Source organism: Trachinotus anak, unplaced genomic scaffold (assembly GCF_046630095.1).
Source record: "Trachinotus anak isolate AG129_WGS33_773 ecotype Australia unplaced genomic scaffold, CSIRO_AGI_Tana_v1 ptg000039l, whole genome shotgun sequence".
Taxonomy (NCBI): Eukaryota; Metazoa; Chordata; class Actinopteri; order Carangiformes; family Carangidae; genus Trachinotus; species Trachinotus anak.
In genome coordinates, this window is record NW_027273890.1 from 2605065 (window position 1) to 2630148 (window position 25084).

Consider the following 25084-nt stretch of genomic DNA (forward strand, 5'->3'; position numbering starts at 1 on the left):
GTTAATCTAACTCCTGGGTAAAATGTGCATCCCACTTTGCCCCTGGAGAAAAGAAGAAGAGAAGAGAAAAGTTTGCAGAGAGGAAAGGAAAGGATGTGTGAGAAATACAAAGAAAGAGAGAAAGATGAATGGGTGAAAGGAAAAAATGTAAAATTAAGTAGAAAAAATAATAATAATGATTTAAAAAAAGTCTAGCAAACAAGAAGAGAAAACCTTTAAAAAAATGAGAGTTACAGAGAGTTTTAAAAAAACAGAAACCTGAAATTTAGACAGCAGTGACATGAAACAAATGAATTCATAAAATCATCCATCAAATGAAGCGATCCAGAAGGAGCGGCAGGGGAAGCAGTGCGCTGGCGAGGTGTGGACGGGGCCAGTAGTGCTGTCGACAAGCCAGCAGACAAGTTCTTCCCCTGACGCAGAGCAAGGATCATCTTACCCTCTGCTGGTTTCACAGCTCTGTTGCAACACACACACACAGGAGAATGTTTTTATATAATTGCATTGGTGTTTTACTTCTCTGCATTCAGTGACCTGGGCCAGTGCAGTGTCAGGTTCACAACATCAACCTTGGAATCAGCTCCTGGACCCAGGTCATGCACCATGTCAAAAATCTAGCAGGTAGTAGTGAGTAACAGCAGAGCGAACAGACTCCTCAGCACTGGCGGCCCTGCAGGGATCACTGGTATGAAACACAACATCAGTGGCTGCAGAGAATTATGATGAAAACAAAACATGTAGAGGCTTGAACTGTCATTTAAACTAAAGTCATGTGGTTGTGAGACGTCTGGGCTGAAGTTTACTGACCCTGCTGTATGTGAAGGATTTCTCTGTAGTGATCTGAGGACACTCAGTCAAGAGACGAGCATATGATGTGAGCAACCAACTTTGTAAAGTTGACATTGTTTATTGTAAGTTACTGTGTTGCTAGATAGCCAGCGTTAGCATTAATGGCTGTTTATCCACTGGTGAAGAATAACTGTTGAGAGTTCAGCATCAAACTTTCTTCCTTTACAAACTCAACACCCACTAACATCTGGCGTTTGAAAAGGTTCACTCTGTATTCTCTCCCTGGTCAAATGACTCAGCAGTCACGGGTAACTCGCCGGCTCCAGCTCTGATTGGCAGTGATGTGTTTCAGAGCACACAGCACAGGAGACAGAGCTGTCACCTGCCCAGCACGGCGCTGTTAAACCAGAGACATCACAGCCGCTCCTTATTTTTATACAGTCACAAAACACAAAACGGCACGGCTACCCATGCTAACTAGCTGTTAGCTGCCATGCTAACTGGCAACTCAGTCATACTGAGGCTCTGCTGTGACCCTCACTGAGGCTCAGACGCTGACAAGGGCACCAAGACAGATGAGATGTGACAGATCCATTTAACTAATCTTCTTTTAGTGGGTTTACATGTGTTTAAACACACCTGCATATTCACTATAAATTCTGGTGTAAAAATGTTATTTATTGTTTATTGTATTGATGCTAAGTCCTGGCCTTGCACCGGGCGGACAGGCCAGCAGGCTTTGATATGAGAACTCTGCAGGTGGTGCTCAGCAACCTAGAAACACTGGGGATGTCTGTGCTGTGCAGCAACAAGCAGCATTTCTGTCCATTGCCCTAAAATGCTTTCTCTCTGTGATGTCAGCAGTGACTTCTGGGAAACCCAGTCCACCGCTTGGCAAGCAGAAAAGGTGTCATGGATTAGCATATCCTAGTTTCACAACATACTGTTGTAAGTTATACAAAAGAATGCGTGAAGGGAAAGTCCAGAAGGCTTGGGTCCATGTGGTGCGTTGGTGTGAATTCAGAATGATTCGCAGAGGTTATTGCTGTTTTTTCCTGAGCGAATTCTTCCAGCCAGCGTGTGCCAACAAAGATTTGAGATACTTTTGTGCATTCAGCAAGCTCTGCTCCTGAAACAAATACTGCAAGTACACTTTTACACTACTTTCATTATTTCACTAAAGTTGAAGGACTCAAAGCCTCATTGTTGATTTAAAAACATGTCACAATGGTTATCTCTAAGCACCATTGCAAAAATTAAAGTTTAAAAGAGCTTTTGTTTTGGTTAATATTCAAAAGTTAACAATTTTGTGATTAAATGATTAATTATAGTAAGAGCAGCAATTTGCTGGTCAACATCTCACAGAGCAGTGTGTGTACCTTGTTCAAGATAAGAAATGTTCATAAACTGTGGCTCTGACAGCTCAGAGGAATATTAGACTGATATTAGCATGTGATTGCTCTGCGCTCTCATCACTTGACAGATTCCAGTGGGTCAGGGTGGGTTTAGTTTCAGTGGAAAGACACAGGATGAGGGCAGCAGGAGGGGAGAGAGCAACAGGTTACAGAGGTCGTACGACTAGAGGGACCCAAGGAATGAGTAGGGTGACAGTTACTCTGTCACACACACACACACACACACACACACACACACACACACATGTCAACCTGTCATGGAAAAAGAACTTAATACCTTCAGAGATCCAGAGATGTTAGGAGACATCTGAATGACAGTTTAATGGTGTGTGCCCATGTTTCACATGTCGCTGTCCTGCACCGAGATCAGTGATTCACCTGGCTGCTCGTGACTGTAAGGCTGTTACAGTACAAGTGAAACTGGTCCGGAAATTAGAAAATGACCTGTTTGTCCTACCTAACCTGATCAGGTGAAATATGTGATATCACTGCCTGCTCTCAGAAAGTCTCACGACAGAAAAGTACAAGGGGCTATAAATATTCTGTCACATAAAAAAAAACGTCAGCCATCGTGTGATTTTCTCCTCTGTCATAAAAGAAATAGAGGTTTTAAAGGGGGTTTTCTTCCCACGAGGCACCTCAGCTGTGTCATTATGGCCTGTGTGTGTGTGCATCTGTGTGTGAATGCGTGCAGGGTGTGTCCTGGGAAGGCAGCGCCGGAGCCAAAATTTGGTTTGTTTTTCAGACCACGAGCTTTAGTGTCAGTACAGGCACTAAAGCACACCTCCCTCTGACAACCTCCCTGTTCTATACCACTGGGAGAGGGCGAGCAAGCAAGAAAGAGAGAGAGTGAGAGAGAGAGAGAGTGTGTGTGTGAAATTTTGCATCCACAAGCTCAGCCATTATCACCACGATGACTGCTGTGTGTGACATGTAAATCTGTCCTTTTCATAGCTAATAAATCTTTTCCTTTAATCTTCATGGTGACTGGTGGATTATTAGAGGCCCAGTTATGTATTTTTGTTAATTGATTACTACTCATCAGATTGGTTTTCCTTTTTCTGAACACGCACATGACCAGTGTTTGAGCTGTGATGCTGTAAACCAGCACCAGGTTCCTTTTAAAGCTCCCAGCACTTTACAGAGCTGGTAAAGCTGTGCTGTGGGCCTCCCCTCTCCCTCTCCTTTCTGCCTTTCTTCTCCCCACCTCCCTCTATTCTCTTTTACAGCAGGGAGAGGATGAGAGAAACGAGGGAAGAGAAGAGAAAGATGGGAAGGAAATAAATGTGGAAGGGAGAGAGTGTCTAGATATAGAGGGGGAAGAAATTGGAGGGAAATGAGAGAGAGGCAGGGAGAGATTTGGCAAGAATGAAAGAGAGGGAGAGATATGTAGAAAGGTAAGAGAGGGTGAGGCAGAGTGAGAGGGAGGGAGATGAAACTGCTCTTTAATCAGTGAGGGGGCTCTGTGGGGGCGGGCCGAGGTGCCTACTGTAATCCGATACACGCGCACGCGCGCGGCGTGCACGCGCACCGAGACAGGGGACCGAGAGCGCTCCTGCGCGCTGCCACACACCCGGCGGAGAGCGGAGGGGAAGGAGCGCACTGGGAGAGAGAGAGAGAGAGAGAGAGAGAGCGGGCACAGAAAAGCGTGTTCCAGCAGAGAACCGCTCAGTTGGACGGAGGACGGAGGAGAAGCTGCAGGTTTATCCCCCCCTACCCCCCCCGACCAGCTTTACGCACACACGCCGGAGCTGCCTCCTCCAGGAGACCTGGTTACCTTGTGCGCAGCGACGGACAGTTGCCGGGGCAGTGTGCCGGAGGAAGATCAGTGGGAGAATGTTGTCGGACTCTTGACCGCAGCTGCTGTTATCAAGTCTCTGCGCCGCTCGCAGAGTGAGCACAAGCTTTCTGGATCTTTGACCGGAGCGAAGGAGAAAGACGCGCACTTTTTTTGAGAGGTTTCATCAGACTCGTTGGTCTCAGCTGATGTTTCTGATCATTCTTCTTGGTTTCAACCGCTGATTTCTACTTTTTCTGAAATTTGTCAGTGGGGTTATATTCCCACGCGTGTTTTGACTGACAGGGACACCGCTGCCGACTGCGAGCACCGACATGGATTTCGCGGCTTTAAAAATGTTTTTATTGGACAAATTGCGCTGATTTCAGATCAGTTTTGCGCTAATTGCGCAGAATTTTCCACGACAGAAGACGCAGTGCCACACACTGAGACGACCCACACGAACACTGTAGTTTAACCAGCGTGATATTCCTGGAGAGCCCCGTGACCACAGCCCGGTGTCGGTAGTGGAGTTTGGGCACCGGTCGTGCTGCGCTTGAGAGAAATAGAAAACAGTGGAGAAGGAGACTTTGGGCTGCAGCTTTGTCGCAGATACACAGTAAAACCACAGAGGAGGAGAAGAGCAGTTTATTCTCCAGCTTCGAGGAAAAAAGATGGATTTACTCATATGGCTCTGTGGATGTTTACTGGCTTTTCTGTCGCCTCCAGCAGTCACAGCAGAGGAAGGAGGTAGGTTTGACACTTTTCCTGCTCCGCTTCAATTCGTGTCACACGTAGGTGCTAAAAGGAAATGAAACCCGCTTTTTTTAGAGAGAAAATTTCCCCCATTCACATCACAAATACAGTCAGAGACAGTTCCCTGGTAGAAAAACGTTTTTCCTGTCAAACCAAACTGCGTATGAGCGTAAAAATCATTTTAAGGGAAAGCACCAGTAGGAATTCACCCCAATAACACGGTGGTGAACGCAGCGCTGCGCCGAGGGAAGCTGATGCCTTCAGTCCGGAGAGAGGTCTCCTCTTAACACAGCAGAGGTGGAGAGAATTCAAACAGTAGACAACTTTTAATGACTGAGTAGAATCCGTTATTTTTCTCCAACAGAGGCCTGAACGGATTTTCCTGACAGGGCTGATTCCCGGTGTTTCTCTGCGGAGACAACTTTCTAACAAGACGATTCCACAGATAAAAGTGCCATCGTCCCCGCCGCTGCTGGTCTGACTCTGCCCCGTTACACTGAGGGATGTTGGGATGTTGTCTTGGTACCAGTACTGATTTTTGTCATCTTAAAAAAAAACATCTTTACCATGTGCGGTGGATTTTAATCTGGAGCTTGATCGATGTCCCCGGGAGAGCCATCCAATAAGGAAGCATCACTGTGATGTTCCCATAATATTCCTGTCGGGAGCAGTGTCGGTGTCAGGGATGTGAGGGCAGCAGCTCTGAGGAGTTTACAGCGACCTCATCGCGCCGGGTTTATCTCTCAGTGTGTCGCTATGATGCAGTCTGATGAGATTATTTTCAGAAACTCTGGCAGCTACGTGCATTTGTCGTGTAGAGCTGCGCTTTTAAACGTTGCGCGTTGTGCGGGGAGGTGGCAGCGAGTCTGACCGGGTTACTGCCTCCGTCTGCCGGAGACCAGCAGCGGCGCCCCGGTCACACGGAGGTCCGACAGTTCAGGTTCCAGCGAGTCCGGCTGCGGAGGAGTCGCTCCCCGGGGCCGTGAGAGCGATGGGGTCTCAGCTGGATCAACACCTACCAGCAGTTTACGTTTGCGCATATATGCACAGGCTCTGAAGCTCTGCGTCTCACACTCAATTAAAAGAGCCAAGACAAAAAAAAGGTTCACCCACTGCCCCGCTCCAACGCGTTCAGCGTGGGTCTTTGTGCAGGTTTTACGCGCATCCAAACAATCTTTACGCGCAGGGACTCGAACTTGACTGTGGTGACTCTGGGTCAAGGCATCAGTACTGAAATGAGCGGTTATGTTACAGGTGTGTATTTCTGGGGGACTTGAAAAGACTCAACCAATGCGATCTGAGAACTCGGACTAGCTATTTTGTAAATCTTTATAAAAGCTTTAATAAATAAAGATTATTAGAAAATATTACAGTGGAACTCTTCGCCTTTTCATGGGTTTTCAAAGAGACTGACGCCCTACACATTTCACCACAAGCAGTAATACACAGCCTCACTGTTTCTCTCAGCTGTCTGTTAAAAGGAGACTGAGAATTTGGCTGTTTCATTTCTTTTTGTCTCCTCAAGACCTGCTTTCTGCTTTGAGCTACATTTGGGTACGTGTGTGAGCATAAGGTGCAAAAGAGGGAACTTCGAGAGGGCAGCTGTGGAGAGGTTGGTTTCATTCCAGGTTGTTTTGATTCAGGGTTTTTTCAGGAGGCTTTCGTAGATCTCATGACTTAGATTAAGCTGCCTGTCTGCCAAATGTTGTTTTGGAGGAACAGTGTACAGAGAGTGTACACAGTGGAGGCATTCTTTACATCACATTTCACTTTGAGTGTGAGAAGATGTTTACCGTGGAATAGATTTGATATGTGTGGGTGTTTCCATGTCAATCGGAAAGTCAGTTCAGGCCACAAGCAGTTGGAGATTTTCACAAATAATGGACATTTTATGTGGAAGCACTAGTGTTTCTGAGACTGTTCTGGTCATTTGATCAACAGCATGAAATGACTCATGTTTAGAGTCAAAGTCAAAGCAGGAAAAGTCCTGAGTGAGGTTCTTATAACACGGCAAATGTTCACGCGGAAACTGTAGAGGACAAACTGAGGTTTCTGTTCTTGTCTCCATTCATCACTGTTTTTTTAAACATGACCACAATCTTTATTAAACCTTAGATAAGTAGTTCTTCTTTTAACCATGACATCATCAGTTTCTCAAAACTGAATCAATCAGTCATTTGTTCAGGAATGAAAACGTGTTGATTTAAAGGTTAAAAAAAAAAGTATTGACAATAAGTGAACCCTAGTTTTACCGGGGACTCCGTCAAGCTACCCTCGAGATCTCCCCTCTGGTACAATGAAAACCACTGGAACACACACACACACCCACACACACACACACTCAGCAGTGGGCTTTGCAGGTTTGAAGCTTCCTCAGCAGTAAACTTTTACAGATGCCTCTGCTCTGTCGTCTCCGGAGAGATGAGCAAAGGAAAGCACAGCGAGACTAAGAAGTGTATATATATAGAGAGAGAGAGGCAGGAGAGAGGGATGGAAGTACAGTGGGAGGAAGTCACAGGCAGAGACGCAGGCAGAGGGAAGCTACAAAAAGAAGTGAACGAAACGGAAGAATGATTTTTAGCCTCGCTGTTTGATCCTGTTTCTTCATTCCGTTTGATCACAGCTGTGCCTGGAAGGGAGATAAATGGACATAATTGGCCACTCAAGACCAGCTGTCTGCCTCTATAGTGTCTCTGCTGAAATATGCTGGTTGATGAAACAGGCTCGCTGTGATGCACACTGTGAGAAGTAAGCAAGCAGCAGGATGAACTGCCCACAGGTACGCACTAAGCACTGGTTTGTGAGGCTGTGTTTCGACGGCTTGGACCAAACCAATGTGATTTGAGAAGTCTGAAACAGAGGGGTGGAAATTTCTCTCCCGGATCCTGGGGTGAAAAAGTCAACAAGCTCACCTCGTGTAACGGTTCATTATTCCTGCAAGTGATTGCATCTCAGCTGTGTGTGTGTCAGTGTGGTTGTCTGAGCCTGAGCAGGCGTAGCTAACCTACACCTGCTTTTACTTGTTAGGTAATTGGTCTGCACTATTTAAAGACTTCTACCACTGGATTTTACTTTCAGATTCATTTGTTATTGTCTAGCCTCGAGCTTTTACCCCACGTCCGGCAGAACCAGGTGCTGTGTTGCCCCATGTGGTCGACGTACAGCGTGAAAGAACAGGTTCATTATGTGTGCTCATGTTTTTGGTGAAACGGTGAAACTGAACGCGTCCATTTGCGACTATAATGGACGTGACTGGGTTCACTCACCAGGAGGTGGCGGTAATGGCACCAAAAAGCTGTTTTCTAACTGCCAAAAAAACATCAGAAGAAGAAGTTGAGGATGTTTGGCACCTGGCATGAGAACTGAAATCCTAGCGCCTCTGTCAGCGACTGAAGTGAAGCTGGTGGTGGATCCTGTAGCAGCCTGTAACCTAGCTGATGTTTTTGAACTGTTTATAATGTGTTCATACAGACATCTACAGTACATCATTACTGCAACCGTTTTTTTTCACTCTCTGCACATTAAAAAATGTGTGTAGAGCTGAATTGCATTTGTAAACTGATCTGTTTTGAGTCATCGTGCTTCGTGACACAGAAAAAAAATGGAGCAAATGAACATTGACTAGTTTATATTTAGGTGCCAAGAATTAAAATTCAAGTGTGAACTATAAAAGCGAACTAATTCATTTGAATCTGTGAAAACTGAACTTGTGAGGTGTGAACTTGCACAACATTGTGGGTTTGTAGTAATTGAATGTTATGTTTCATTAGATTGGGTCAAAATGCATCAATAAAACAAACCATCCATGTTATTTGTTCACACAAAGGGGTTGTACCCTGTTTTAGCTCACTACATAATGAACTGAATCACTGTCACTAACACAATCATTCTGTTTAATTACTTTGCATTGGAAAAAAAGAGTTATTAGCCATATTACAGATATTATAGTCTACAAACATGAATTCAACTGTATTTGTTCCTTTCATTGTAATTTGTTTCCACAGATAATTACTCAGTGCATATGGAGATTGGGTAGCGTATTTCTCACAAGCTAAAAATACACCAGTGTATTATGGGAAGTCAAATAACAGCAAAACCCAGTGAGTGAATGAATGTTTAATATTAGCTGAAACATTTGGCTATAAAACGAAAGGGCAATTAGTGGCTGAAATCAGCTCATCCATACATGTTTGTCTGTGCATTTCCCATAAAGACATTTTCTATGATTGTTTTTATTCCTATTCTAGTCATTTATTATCACTGTCTGGTGTGTTGAACGTTTAACTTGACTTGTAATGTTCATTCAGCTAGAAAGACTAAAGCAATAAAAAGAGAAGAAGGGAGCAGGGATGGAAGGCGGGGGTGAGAGAGAGAGATGGACAGAGTGTTTGAGGCTGCAAAAGAAAGAGGGAAAGGCAGGAACGGAGGAGCACCAGAGGGCAATAGTGAAATGAGAGGAAAGCAGCAGAGTGTGAAGCAGAAGTTGAGCGGAGCCACCTGCAGCAAACCGACCCAGATTTATTCCTCTCTGACCAGGACAAAGTGTATTGCTCACATTTGGAATAATGAAGTTACCGTACAACTGAAGGGCTGCTCTGACATTAGATGGATGGTAATTTTATGGAAACCACAGTAGCTGGCTCAGATGAAAACATTACATACAGTCCCGTTACTCCGGTGGTTCGATTTCAACAGATGTATGTGACCACACAAAGTGTGACAGGTGACACACTTTCCTGGAGACTTTCTTCAGGGCTGATTTCGTTTTAATTATCCTGCAGGTAGCAGGTGTTTTCCACCAGGTTTCAGGATTAAGGGTTATTCTTTTCATCTCGTGATTCAGATGGCTGCTGTGTTTTTCTTTTCCATCTTTTTTCTTTTTAAGGCACATCTAAGTAAGAATGATTCCCAGGAAAATTCATTATAATGAGCCATTCAACTTTTTTTTTTTTTTAAATAAAAAGACTTTGTGACTGGAATGAGAGGACATTAGTCTGATGATCATTAGAGTAATGGAGGCCGAACAACAGAGACGCTGGTCCACTGACAGCAACCTAGTTTGCAGTGGGTGAATAAACATTTAGCCAATTAACCCTCTGTACAGTCTCTCTCTCTCTCTCTCTCTCTCTCTCTCTCTCCTGTCTGTAAAAGAGAAAGGACAATTAGTGGGTCCAGCAGGATGTTCTAATTACAGTTATCATGTCATTAGTAAACTGCTAGTATTCTAGTGTCTTCATTGGCTATTGGTAATGACTGGAGTAATTAGAGAGGATGGGGGAGATGTGTGTGTGTGTGTGTGTGTGTGTGTGTAAAGAACAAATGTCCTCGGAGGAAAGGGGAGATCATGGAAATCCTTCAAATGAGACTATTTGCCTTTCCTCACTTCTTTTAAAACCTTCACGCATAGAAACGTAAGTGTGTGTGTGTGTGTGTGTGTGTGTGTGTGTGTGTGTGTGTGTGTGTGTGTGTGTCTGTCTGAGCCTGTGTACTAAGCTAAGCCTTCTGTGTCCTCAGTAGTCCCTCCAGAGCAGTGCCGTGCGAGGCCACAGGTTGTTTTACTTTCTCTCTCTCCCTTCACGCTGAATCATCCTGTTGTTTTCCTCGTTTCATGCCACTTCACCTCTCCTTTAATAGCGCTCTCCGTCTCTTTCTCCACACCTCCCCGTGGCAGTGTTTTCCCTCGCTCCGATTAAGAGGCCTCCCTCGCCCTCTTTTCACTCCCCCTGCACAACGGTGGGAAATCTCTTTTTCTGTTTCCCTCCCTCGTTGTTTTCTTCGCTTTCCGCCCGTTCCCTCTGACTCTGTCGATCAATGTTTCCCTCGTCCTCCTTTTCTCTGCCTGGAAGAGACTAAAGCTCAAGAGTGGAAATCCATTCACATGCCTTGTTAGAGTGACTCCATTCATACATCTGAAAGGCTGATGTACAGCTCTCAGTATGCTTACGCACTTACTTAAATACACCAGATTTAGGCTCCATTGATCAGCACAAGTTCTTTACATAATCAGCCCTTTGATGTATCAGGCTGAGTGATAACAGGAGACAAAACTTCTGCTAATTAGAAGTCAGCCACTTTATTATGTAGCACAGAGAGTAAACATTTTTAAATGAAAAGCTAATATGCAGCGAGGATCATATTTGGATTTAGTGAAAAACAGTTTGAAATATTGTTTTCTTTTTAATCATATATGTTTTTTTAACACTGTGAAAATCTTCATTCAACTCATTTTTATGGTATTTGAGTCATTTCTTGAGATGAGACTCAGACTCAGACAGTTTATATGACTTGTATTAATATGGAATAGACCTAGTGAGGATACCTGCTCTTTCACAGCAGTGGGCTGTTGACTGAAAAATAACAGGAACAAACTATGTAAAAAAAAAAAAGCCCTGGCAGTGTCATCTGAAAGCTAGCCCTCACAGTGATGACGAGGAAGAGGAGGAAGTCAGGTGATGTTACAGAGCAACAGAGTCTGCACAGAGAGGAGGCTGGGCTGTCTCATCAGAAACTGGAGCAGGAGAAACTGGTTCTTTTGTCATTTCACGTGGAGGACGTGATGAATTGTGTTTCTGATAAACCTGTGGACACTGAGTCCAGTTGATTCAACCTGAAACTCCTCAGCCGTTTGTGAACAGTATTTCCAGCCTCTCAGTTCATTCATTACCACTCTCTCTCTGTCAGTCATCCTGAATCTTGCTCTCCATCCTCCCTTCCACTGTCCTCTTATCTCTCTCCTGTCTAAATCTCCACAGATCAGGTAGTGTCTTTGGTCTTGTGTGGAGAAGCTTGTTCTCATGTCAGTTCTTTTTCTGTATCACACACTCATCCTTCTTCTTTTATGAGCCCTTGTCTCTCTTCTCTCAATTTTCCCATCCTTGTTTTTGTTTCTCTGATCCTTTGTAGTCCTCCACCATCCCTTTCTCTGCTTTATACTCACAAAACACACACACACACACACGCACACACACACACACGCACACACACACACACACACACACACACACACACACACACACACACACACACACACACACTGTTCTGTCTGTAATTTTCCACTGTGGCTTAATGCAGGGCACCTGGAGGAAAGCACAACCCCACCTGTTGTGTGTGTGTGTGTGTGTGTGTGTGTGTGTGTGTGTGTGTGTGTGTGTGTGTGTGTGTGTGTGTGTGTGTGTGTGTGTGTGTGTGTGTGTGTGTGCTTGACTTGTATTTTCTGTCCAGTGAGCTGTTCTGAGCTGCTGACTTTCTCTTTTCAGATGATGAGAGACAGATGTTCTGGCATTACTCTGTCTTCTTTCGTCCTGCTCTGCCTCCTCCATCTCCCTTTCTTTCTCTCTCTCTCTCTCTCTCTCTCTCTCTGTCCATTCCTGAGGTTTCCCAGGTTTCGATGACTAAAAGCCCCTTGGTTTTGATCCAAAGTAGACATTTCAGCCTGTTATTTTGAGTCTTTCTCATATTCCCATAGTCATAGAAAAGCTCTTTACTCCAAATGTAGCATTTTGCAAGTGCTTCGTGAGGCTGGAACCCAGCCATCCTACTGAAAATGCTCAGAAATCCCTGGTAAAATTAGCATTTTCCTCCTCGGGCTTTGATGCAGATGTTCACAGTCTATTGATTGCTGAATTTGGTTTGGAATTTGATTTCCAAAGTGGTCAAAATAATAAGAATATCAGACTCGCTGTGTTGTGATTATTAGGGCCAGTGTTGGTGGATAATAAGTTGATCTGCCAAATAATAGCCCCCCCTCCCAACAAGCTCCCAGTTAGCTGGGTGAGACGCACTCTCTCGCTTTCATACACAAACACTAAACCACTAATGCTTTCATTAGGGGCTCCCGCCAGTTGAAATGAATGCAGACTGAGGTTCAACACATTAGCAAAAGTTCCTGCAGACTAGCAAATCGATTGGGACTGTGGAAAGTGTTTCTGTAGAGTCAAATCAGACGGCCGACTCCGAGGGAAAATGAATCTGTGAAGAGAACTTGGAATCAAGGTCAGAGAATTTGCATTTGGGGGCTAACAAACAAGGATGAGTTTTCAAACCAGCTCCATGTGGAAGTCAGTGTGTTTTTCTACGTTTGTCACTTTGTGTGCGATTGTCTGTGTCGCCTCCTCTGTGTGCTTATTGCTGTGCATGCATTCCTGGACAAGTTTTTTTTTTATTGCATTTCTGTATGGGTGCATTTGTGTGTGTGTGTGTTGAGGTGTGCACATGTGTGGGGAAAAGTTGCTGAATAGGTGTTATCAGGATGCAATACTAAACGTGGCGGAGAGCCATAAATAATGCAGTGACCTGTCTCATATCCCTGCTTGACTGCTTAGCACCATTTACTGCTGCTTACCCTGTGTGTGTGTGTGTGTGTGTGTGTGTGTGTCTGTGTGTTTCTGTGTGTGTGTGTGTGTGTGTGTGTGGTCTCAATTCATTAATGTTTAAGCCAGAGGGGGATAAGCGATGTTCAGCGGTTAGTGTTTGTGCTGGTTGTGAATATGTGGTCTAAATACACCCTCCGCCTGAAGATCACCACATGCTGATGCGGTGGAGAGAGAAGTCATGAAGTCTGAGGTCAAGAGGAGGGAAAGCGTTTGCATCTTCTGTGGAAGAATTATACCTCAGTACAGTTTTGATGTACTCGTTGTTGTGTTATTCATATTTTCCCACTACATTTGTTTGATCTCTAATTGCTTTTCAGATTTAGAGTTTACACACACAACATGTGATCAGTTTATATAATATAGTCACATTGTTATAGATGAAACTACCCAAATATCTAGGTAGGAAATAGGTCTAAATCACTTCACTTACTTATGTGTATTCAAAAACATCTGATAATATAACACTGGGACCTCTCTCATTCTGCTGTGTAATGACTACTTCACTTTTCATACTTTAGATACTTTTTGCTGATAACACCAAACTTACTTCTCCAGTGTATTTTTACACAGAAGTATTTCTGCTCTTACTTCAGTAGTTGAAGCAGGATTAGACATCAGACAACAAAACTGAAAGAATGACTCAGGTTCTTATTTTTACTTATTGTTTGGTTACATATTATTTTTCCATGTTTTTTCACCTTGTGAGTCAGTGTGTTTGTCTTTGTGTGTGTGTGTGTGTGTGTGTGTGTGTGTGTGTGTGTGTGTGTGTGTGTGTGTGTGTGTGTGTGTGTGTGTGTGTGTGTGTGTCATCACAGCAAAATGTGGTCATGGAGGCATCTACTGTAGCAGGAACTACCACTGAAAATAAAGGCAGAATTTTGAAGATGGATGTGGCCCGACCCATTAGTTACTACCTAAGTACTCATGTAATACTGTAGTAATTCCTACTGAGTACTCATGTAATACTGTAGTAATTCCTACTGAGTACTCCTGGGTCAGAACGTCATCATGCTGACTGGTGTGATCCCATTGTAGGCTAAAGCTACACTGTAGTTGTAGCTTTTGTCATCATTTTTACGGGTTGTTATGACATTTGTACCTGCAGCAGGTTTGTTGAGAGCTGCTTCAGTGCAGCATTGCTAAAAAGAAGTCACGTTGGGCAAATTATCCTTAAAGGCTGAGGCAACTGTAGTGCTTTTCTTTCTCTCCTCCCTCCTCTTTTCTCAACCCTGCAATTTTTAATTTTAACACCTTAGATCTCTTCAGTTCCTTTTCTTTCTCTCACTCTTTGACTCTCTCTCTCTCACCTGTTTGATAATTCTTGACATGAATTCACACTTTTTCCCAACTCAGCATCTTCTTTGTTCAGACCCCTCCCTCCCACACACACACACACACACACACACACACACACACAGAGACACACACGTTGCACTTCCTTCCCAACGTGCAGGTCATGGTGCTGGAGCGAGGAATACAAATTAGAATTGCTATAGATTCACCTTTGGAGTTTGTGTTTATACAGTTTCTTGGTTTTAGAGATGCAGGGAGCAGTTAGCTGCCCCCCCCCCCCCCCCAAAAAAGAAAAATGTTTCCCTCCCCCTGTATATCGGTTTATCACTGCAGGAACTCTTTGTTATATTGACTGATGAGCTCCACCTCAGCACCATCTATCTACTGTATGTGAGTGGATGCATGCACCAAAACATGTCACCTTCCGCCCTGTTTGAATGTGATAATTGTTGACTGATTCTGTGTGTTTGTGTGTGTGTGATGAGATTAATAGACCCTTAAAGCAGAGCAGACACAATACTTTACACACACACAGCATCTGCCTCTCTATCACACCGGCCTTATTCATCAGACACTTGCAGGTGCTGTCTTTATCGGCTGCATGCCAGAGGTGAGGAGGATGAGGGGGAGGAGGAGGAGGAGGAGGAGGGGGAGGAGGGGGAGGAGGAGAAGGAGGAGGGGGAGGAGGAGGAGGAGGAGGAGGGGGAGCAGGAGGAGGTGAAGAGAACAGAAGGCCACCTACAGAAACTTGTACTTTATCAACAGAAAATTTGAGAACGATGCAGATAAATATCTCGTAGTCTCACCCGTCCACTCTATATCCACCAGTTTGTTGGTTGAGACAGTGGCTGGATTCAGTTGTGAGCAGGAGTAAAGAGAGAAGTAGAAGAGTAAACCCTCACTGCCTCTGCCAGAGTCTCACGTGGGGACTGATTCTAATAAAAACATGTTTGTACTCCTGCATTTTAAAACCCAGCCCAGTAACAACTATGAATGCATTATGAGTGTCAAGCAACAGCTTATTAATCAGACAGATTTATCGAACAATCTTAGATTTGTCCCTCTTGCATGGCCTCTCTGCATATCCCAGATTTTTGGTTGGATACAGTTAGCTAAGCGGTGTGCTAAAAGTGGTGTTTGGCTGATGCTGCTGTGAGATTCCAGAGTGGTTAAGCACTAATCCAGGTGGTGCTGAGATGAAATGCGCCTGGCCGGGTTACATAGGCCTTGTAACTCTATTCCTGTATTACTGTATGTCACCAAGGAGATTGGAAACAGATAGGAGGAGATAGACGGCTCACAGCATGAGGGAGAGACAGACTGAGACAGAGAGATAGAGAGAGACAGATAGAGAGAGCTAGAGAGGGATGACCACTAATTGTTTGCAGACAGTGTGAGGTAGACACTAGATGCAGCTGCCAAAGTGTCAATCACGTTGTGTGCTGTGTGCTGAGTGCAGAGATGTGACCTCCACTTTCATCCTCCCTCGCTGGTGCTTGAGTGTGTGCATGTATATCCACGACCAGCATATCTGCAGCCAAGCTGGATTTTTAACATGTTTGTTTGACCTTCTCTTTGAATTTGTTTTGAAGATGGCGTCTGATAAAGTGTTTATACTGTGTGTGTGTGTGTGTGTGTGTGTGTGTGTGTGTGTGTGTGTGTGTGTGTGTGTGTGTGTGTGTGTGTTAATGTTTGCATGTCTAACTCCTCTCAGAGTAGGTTTACAGTCTATTAATAGCATTAAAACATGTTGTATTCTGCTGAGTAGTTTGACTTGGCAATGTCATCACACTCAGCGCAGTGGCAATAAATAATGAATACAGTTTTTTTTTTTTATCAGGTGGGTATCTTTGCTTTTTTTTTCTTTCTTTGAGGCACATTGAGTCACAGTAATACAGACTGTAACGGGGTAATTATGACTTTATTTTCTTGTTCCTGAAACAGGAAATTATTTCAGGGGTTGCTCGTTGGCCAAACACCTCCCAGCAAGCGGCAGACAGTCAGAGATACTTTTTTTATTCGACTAACCTGGACATCATTTTACCCAGAATACCTGAAAATTCATCCTCCTTGGTTCAAATGTGCAGCGCAGTCACTGTTTTGTGCTGAAATATTACCTGGATGAAGTAGTTCTACTCTACTTAACAAACACTTCAGATATGTACTTGTCTTCAAGCACTGAAAGACTTAATACATTATACTTAATACATGATATTAATGATATTATATCAGTAGAGTGTTATTTTGGGGATGTTAAATGAGCAAAGTAAAACCAGTCCTTGAGTCTCTGGTGACAGATGGGGGCTCAGACTGAGCTGTGGCTCTGGCTTTAACAAAGATTGCTCTCATCATATATCCACCCGAATGGTTTAAGTTAAGTTTCATGGATCTTAAACAATGAAGAAGTTCAGCTCATAAGATGTACGTCTGCACAGTCAATCAAACAGGCCTGCCAGCACCGTGCACAATAGCTGCCATAGATGTGATACAATAGAGTTGTGTCTGTTATGCCGTTGGGTGTCATAGATATGAGTTAGCCGTCTATGTCAGGCTGCATCTGCAGCAGTGAATGAGCGGCGTTGTCTGTGACATGACACAGACGTATGACTGCTGACAAGTGGATCCGCTCTGTGACAGTAACTGTGGCATCTGGAGGCCTGTCTGTGTGTGTGTGTGTGTGTGTCTCAGTCAGAATGGAGTCTTTACACGTCATGATGCTCCGGTGACCTTGACTCCACATGCACAGACACACACACACACACATCTTTGTTTCTCATATCCTGTCTCGGCAAACATAACTCTTCCTGGCATTTTATCTGCCTGGCCCCTTTCCCACTGTCAAATCATGCATAATGAACAAATATGTTTTAAATAAAGTTCATACAGTGTGTGGACATATTCCCGGTCAGCCTTGATAAGCAAACGGCATTGACCCTGATGGAGCTCTAAACTTGTATCTGCTCTTGTGAGTGAAGTTGTTATATATCCATATTGTTCCTGTAGGTGTATCTGATCAGTCTTGTTCCATTTCATAATTTTATTCTGCAATAAAGTTTCCTCTTTGAACCGTAATTTCTTTCCCGTACCTTTCCTTTAACCTCTGCCCTCTGATTTTCCCATCTTCCCCTGTCGTGGTTGTTTTTATCACATTTGGAAACGCTAATCAATGACCTCATTCAGCGCGTGCACCTGTGCATTAAAATGGAAAAATACAAAGCAATTTTATCAGAATCTGAAAGATTTCCATATATTACACAGGGTGAAGGAAAACAAACATGTATCTGCTTCCACTTGACTTAATGTATATACAAGATGATTCCACTTTCTAATCCTGCCTTCCCCTGTCTCTCTCTCTCTCTCTCTCCCTCTCTTCTCATCCAGCGTCGGAGCCATGCGGTGGCTATTTAGACGCCAGCGACGCCGGATACATCACCACACCTGGCTACCCGCTTGAGTACCCACCTCACCAGAACTGCCGCTGGATCATCACAGCCCCTGAGCCTTCGCAACGCATCGTCCTCAACTTCAACCCGCACTTTGAGATAGAGAAGCTGGACTGCAGGTAAGGACAGGACGTGATGGACATGTGGATTTTAAATAAAATGGTAAATAAATGAGGTTTAGAGAAAACAAGTGGATTAAAAGATGTAAAGACTTGAGACTATAACTAAAGACAGAGGAGATATTTCTTTTACTTCTCCACCAGCATGTCTCTGTGTGAGAGTTTACTCCGTGATCTTCAGCCCACTCTCCTCCTGTTTCTCTGGCTTTAACTATCCCATAATAATCACATTGGGACCTCCCTCGGTCCCTTGTCTCTAATTATCAAAGTCTAATTACAACACATTCACTGTTCCGGGATGGTTTTCACACTTCGGAAGAATTAACACAGATTAGAGGATTCGGTGTCCAGCATTGTTTTTGGCTGTTTGGCTTTGTTGCATGTTGAGACTGAAAGAAAGTGACGCAGTTAGGAAGCATGAAGTAAAAATACAACAAGCAGAGATAAAGGCAGACAGAGGAAGAAGCAGGCATGCTGGGAAATGGTGGCTGAAAACAGATATTCAAAGTTGCACAGAGAAGAAATCAGACAATTTAAAACAACATAAATCTTACAGCACCACTGAAAACAGGATGTTTTAAAGAGGAATATGAAGGAATATTAAAACTAACTGAAGTGAAATGAATTTTTTTTTGTAGAGTCTGATTCCACATATCTCTTAGGACCAGCATGTGTGAGGGTTTCTAGCCCAAATAGCCTACTGTAAGAAGACACAGAGAAACACCCGCGATAAATACAGGCTGTGGACACAACAATTAGTCTGCAAGCACAGAAGAAGAAAATTTTGCATTTTAAAAAAGTGGAAAGATGCTGAGATGAGGGAGATACTACTAATCTAAGTCACAGACACAAAATGAATAAAGTTAAAATACATTTACTAACAGTAACTTGTAAAGTCTCCTGTCTGTCATCTGCCTGTTACTGTCACGTTCTGTGAATCCATCCAGCACAGAGGAGCAGAGACCACTGTCTCTCTGGAGTCTAATGGGCGCTGCGAGTGTATGAGGGTACAGATACAAACCCACAGTCACAGGCAGACAAACAGACAAACACACACATACAAGCGCACACACTTACACTTTTCCCCTCTCTGTTCCAGTTCTTTCCCGTCCAGTTATTAACATTTCAGCCGTATCAATTATAGATAGGTGAATTTCCCCACTCTGATGTACCGAAATCATTCAGACATTTCTTTGTTGGAATTGAAGCATCAATATTTCACCGGCTGGCTGTTTGTTGAAAGGCTAAAAAGGTTGGAAAGGCCTGCTGTGCTCTGCTGTGTTTTGCTTTACTTTTCCACTGTGCTGTGGAGATAAAAACATACTTCTCTTGTCTGTCTCCCTGCCCTCGTCATTTTTTCACATCCACACTGCAGTTCCCATCTTCGGGATGCTCTCTCTCCCTGTCTTGTCCATGCTCTGTTTTTCCCTCTCCTCCTGCCCTTCTTTCCTTCTTCTCTTTGAATTTTTTACATGCATTTAAAGCCCAGTAGCTTCCCAGGGGCAGATGATCTGGTTGAACCTCTACAAACAACAGGCTCTAATTTATTAATGATACACATACAGCATGTGTGTATTTGTGGTCGTTCTGTATTGTAAGACTTATGGTCTGTGTCGAAACACTTTCCTGTTTTCAGTTTGTCTTCCAGAAAAGACATTTTTTGAGAAGTAAGAGTGAGGTGTTGGTGGTAACATCTCCAGGCTAATAGTCCTACAGCTCAGAGCTATTTAGGTCTACAGGCCCCCAACACCCTGAGTGTGTGTCTGTGTGAGTGTGTGTCAGTGTGTGTGTGTGTGTGTGTGTGTGTGTGTGTGTGTGTGTGTGTGTGTGTGTGCAGGGTTAGGCTGAAATTAAGCTGTTAGGTTCAGAGGGCAAAGAGGCCAAGAAGAAGAAGCTGAGGGTGTGTGTGTGTCTGTGGGGGGCAGACATACGTGGTAACCCAGTGATTGTCATCAACAACCCTGACACACACACACACACACACTCACACACACACATACCAGCGTCTCCGTCTCACATTCCTCTCCCTCTGTCAGCCTCTAATTGTTAAATCATCAGATTTATGTAATATGGTCATTAGCGTGTTGTCCATATGTTCCTGTAGATTACGGCTTCAGGGAACAGAAAACTGATGTTGATCTGCAGTTTACGGAGAGGAGAACACACACAGACACACACACACTCATCTAGTTGGGACGAAGGAGTCATCTATGTTTCTAGACAAAGACTACATTATGAGCAGTTAATATGGTTCCTCTTTGTGTCTCTTTACCACATAAAAACTCATGAAACAGTTGCATTTGACTCTCACAAAAACATGGATGCACACACACAGACAGGCCCTGTTATGAATCACCATGACCCGGTCAGACGGGAGTTGTTTTATTGGGTCACTATGTTGAAGCAATGTAATCTATTATGGTCTTGATTGCAATTTTAAGATGGTAATGTGTAATCTATAATGCATCACATTTTGTCAAAGGCTCCTCTGGATCTGCAGGCAAAATCGATGAAGAGGTGGTCAGAGAGAGAGATGTTTTCATTAACATTCATATACAGCGGCTGTTTTAGTGCAGGCAGACGGCTGCAGGGAGAGAGAGAGACGAGCAGCAAGACTGATTAACACAAAAAAGCTTGTGCCCCTGTTAAATTGAATATTATCATGGTTAATCCTCACCCATGACTTGCATGACTTCCTCTTTCCTATCACATGACAGCAGAGTGCCACATCGGTCTGTCACTGTTGACAGGTTTCAGTTATTACCCAACAGTCGTATCAGTTTTTTTTTTACATGTATTTCTTATAAAGACTGAATAGATAACATGACAGACGGGTACAAAGAGACAGGAAACAGTTTTCTATGTGCTTTTGTGTGCGTCATGACCATAATCATTTTTTTCATCACCTTCATTTGCAGTTAGAGTTGATGGAAGTTATTTTATACGACTGTTAATGCAGCTTTTTCTATTGCTAATTAGCCAACATTAGCATTAGCAACTGTTTACTAACTAGTCTTGTGAAAGCGTTGCAAGACCAACACTTAACTTCATTCTATTACTCACCACTGAAGTTAGCACGCTAGCCAGCCAGCCCCAGCCTGGCCTTGTTGACTGTCTCACCACTTTCCGATACCGAGTCACTGTAGCATCCAGGCTGCCCTGAAGAAGTAGTGCTGCTCAGAAAATTTATCATACTCACCTGAAAAATCCCAAACCTGGAGTTTTACAGAAAAAAACTGAATCGGAAAAAAAATTGATTATTTGTTCTTTCGCCAAGAGTTATGAAGCTACAGTGAAAACACGTTAGCTTTGTTTAGCATGATACTGATGCAGGGCGCCCGACAGCCAGGAAACACTTGGAAAAACTTGCAGCATAACCACAACTCCTTGGTTTTTGCAGTAATGGTGCATTTTGTACCTATTTCTAGTCTTTATGCTAAGCTAAGCTAACAGTCTGCAGACTGGCTTTATATTTTCGTACAGACATGAGAGCAGTATTGTTCTTCTCCTCTAACAAGAAAACATATCTCCAAAAATGACAAACTCTTACTTTTAGAGTAGCGTTTAGTGTGTTTGTATTGACAGTAAAGAGGTGAAAGGGCTGATATGACTGATATGAATCTTAATTATGCGCAGTCATGTGATAGAAGTGATATTAAATTCTCCATGTGACAACTTCTAACATAGTTAAGATCAAACACTTGCTACCAAACAGGCGTTTACAGTGTATGTGGCCTTTTGAGGCAGCGGTTGGTCGTCTATTTCACATTTTCCTCTGAGCTCACTGCCCTGCTCCGTCTCTGAAAGCAAGATCTCTATTTGAGTGTCTGGAAAGAACGCGGGTGTGTGTGTGTGTGTGTGTGTGTGTGTGTGTGTGTGCGTGCGTGCACACGTGGGAACACACACACAGTTGCTTGGGGAAAAGTGCAGCGTCAGGGTCCGCTGAGGGCAGGCTCAAATCATCCTGACAGCTACCTCCTCACTCTTTCCTCTCCTCTTTCCTCCTGGCTCTCTCCCACCTCCTCACCCTCTCTCCCCTTCATTCATCTCACCCCTCCCACCCCCTCGCCGCTGCCCAATGGACCCCATCTATCATCTTTCATCTACTCTTGCGCTTTCCTCTGTCCTAACCTCTGTTACCTCCTCCCCTCTCCATGCCTCCTTCTTCACCACCTCTCCTCTCTGTCTGTCCTCCTCTAATTTAATCTCCTGTCTCTGCTTCCTTCCTTCCTTCCCTTTCCTCCTTCTCCCTTCCTCACCCTCTGCAGTATTCCAATCTTTTATAGGCCAAATCATTATTCAGCATTACATATGAGAAATCACAGGCAGGAAGCCAAATGCCACACTCTCCTCCTTTTCCCTCTCCCCCTCTCCTGCTCCTCTCTGCCTTTTTAAAATGCATCTATTCTTCTCTCTTTACCATTTATAGACTTTTCATCAGCCTGTATCCGTCTTCATCCTCTTTTATCTCCCAGTCTGTCTATCCATCAGTTAAATCCCTTTTCTATACATCTGTCACTTTTTCTCGTCCTCTCTTCATTCTCCACCCTCTCCAGTCCTCCATTACCTCGGTTCACACCCAAATCAGATGCTATCTAATACAGTGATATGAGGAACACACACACACACACACACACACACACACACACACACACACACACACACAGTATAAAGGTGAAACATAAGCTTGCATAAATGAGTAGAAATGCAGAGTCAGAGGTTGCAAGCATTTTCGAGCTCTAAAATAAACTCATATCCAATGTAAGGCAGACAGGCACGTAGGCAGTTTCACGGTGATGTGGCTTACACAATAAGTGTGGAGTAAAGCAGTGAGTTAAGAAGTGATTTATATGACAGAGAAGCTGCAGTCAACGATAATGGTTTCACTAATGATTTAGACCTTGTCTTTGTACTCTGCCTCAATCAATCATTTAACTCCATTCTAGGTCTGTTTTCTCTTCTCTTCTCTTCTCTTCTCTTCTCTTCTCTTCTCTTCTCTTCTCTTCTCTTCTCTTCTCTTCTCTTCTCTTCTCTTCTGGCACAAAGATGTAATCTGAGACAAATATTAGAAATGGTTGAGGGTCAGGCACTGTCTGTTTGATCACACCTGACTAGCAGGCAGAAGTCCCAGGGACACGACCAGGAGAAGAGCAATGGGGAAAGTGATGTGATGTGACACTGGCCTGAGGGCAGGAGGGAAAAATAAAAGATGGAGGTAGAGATGAAGAGACTATATGACAGAGAGAGGAACAGCCTGTGGGGTGACGGTGGATGTTCAGTTACCAGCTGTGGGCATTTAGCAGCTGCCTGCATGTTTGAATTAACATCACAGTGACTCCAGCAGCAGGAGGGTCGTGCGTCCAGACGAGCGTCATCCACTGCTACTGGAAAGATACAGACTGAGGCCGGAGTTTTACTTTTGATAAATCAAACTTCCTCGCCAGCGATTACACCAGATGAACACAAAGTCATGCAAAGTAATGCTTGTACCCCCTGCAGCTGGGATCACACACAGAGAACCATCAACACAATCGCAGCTACACTGAAGAAAACACACAAATCAAAAACTCATGACCTTCAGTTTTGTTGAGAGTTAAAGTTCTGTCTGTAGATTGATTCAGAGAGAGAAGTGAATCAGTCAAGTGTTTGACTTGATTGATTGCTTTTCTACAAATGGTAGAAAAGACCTGGGGCCAGATGCATAAAACTCTGTGTAGATTCATGACTACATGTGGTTCTGGTTATGTGTACGCATGAAACCAGAAATATGCAGATGTGCATACGCATGATTCAGTTTTATAAATCTCATTCATTGAGAAATTGGGTTGAGGATGCCCCTTAATCCATCAGTTTGCATAAAAAAAAAAACACAATTTATCAGGCACGGCACAGAAAAGAGCGACAAACAAAAAAGAAACACAACTTCAATGATTGTTGGTCTGATCACAAACAGGAGCTCATCAGTAAACTTTAGTACAATAACTCAGACTGTAATCTCCTGTTTTACTCTGAACTTCACCTGTCGGGCCAGAGACGTCTTCATCGGGCTCCAGACAGACGTCAAACTGTGATTAGTAAATATTAAAATAGTCTGGAAACAGGTCACAGAATGACCCACAATAAATAATGAGGATATAATATTAGACAATGCTAAAGGAAACATTCAGCACACAAACACAATTATTTCAGTTTTTGAATTGTTAAATTGTTTTTGCTGTGGAAACAGAAAAACTTATAATGATATTAATGAATGAAGCTCCGTGAAGTTGCCTGTTTTGTTTAATGTTAAATTCAGTGTCTCCTCTTTATTTTACATTTTCACTTCACTGTATTTAACCTGGCTCACTCTAAAAAACCATGTGCAGTCAAGTCAAGTCAACGTTATTCCTACAGTACATTTAAACATAGCCTGAGCTGACCCAGGTGCTGTACAAAGGACAAGTAAAATAAATAAAAGCAAGTAAAATCCATGTGTACGTATGGTCAAAAGAGTGTGTGAGGTGTGCACAGCCTCACTGCACATTCTGTGTTCATAAGAAACAATTCACGTGCAGGACATGTCGTACACATGGTTTTTGTGTGTAGGTAATGAAGTGTCTGGAACCTGGAGTCGATAAACAGTGCAACACACCTGAAGGTCCATTTGAAGGTCAGATGAAGTCACTCTCAGCTGGTCAGGTGACCTGGTGTTACACAACAAGGTGTCAGATGTGAAGGTTTGTGTTCCAAGGTGGTGATTTCAGGAAATACACACACACACACACACACTCAGGTAAAAATGATAATAGTGCTCTTATTTAGGCACTAAAGGTCCGCCTCATCAGTGTTTGTTACTGTAATGACCCTGGAGTATGTGTTCGTGTGTGTGTGTGTGTGTGTGTGTGTGAGAAGGACTGACCCTGATCAATGTGTGTTAAAGCTATAATGAGGAATCGATTGGTTGTCCTGGAGACTACTGCTCCACACACACACACACACACACACACACACACACACACACACTGTCCATCTATCAGCAGTAATAGGCCTATTACTTGATAACAGTGAAGTCAGTCATCCTCCTCACTCTCTATTAACTACTTCACTGACAGACTGACTGTGGCTGCTGAGTGCCAATGAC

At 43.6% G+C, this 25084-nt stretch overlaps 1 protein-coding gene across 4 annotated transcripts in view; it reads left to right on the forward strand.

Moving 5' to 3' along the window:
* Positions 1–3787: 3787 nt before the first annotated feature.
* LOC139614881 (neuropilin-2-like) overlaps positions 3788–25084 on the forward strand; it is a 94492-nt gene continuing 73195 nt past the window's right edge. For all 4 annotated transcript variants that reach the window (XM_071472538.1, XM_071472540.1, XM_071472539.1 and 1 more), the window contains exons 1-2: positions 3788–4731; positions 17784–17964. In XM_071472538.1, coding sequence (XP_071328639.1) covers positions 4656–4731; positions 17784–17964 — 257 coding nt within the window. In that variant the 5' untranslated portion in view covers positions 3788–4655. The remainder of the gene's footprint in view (positions 4732–17783; positions 17965–25084) is intronic.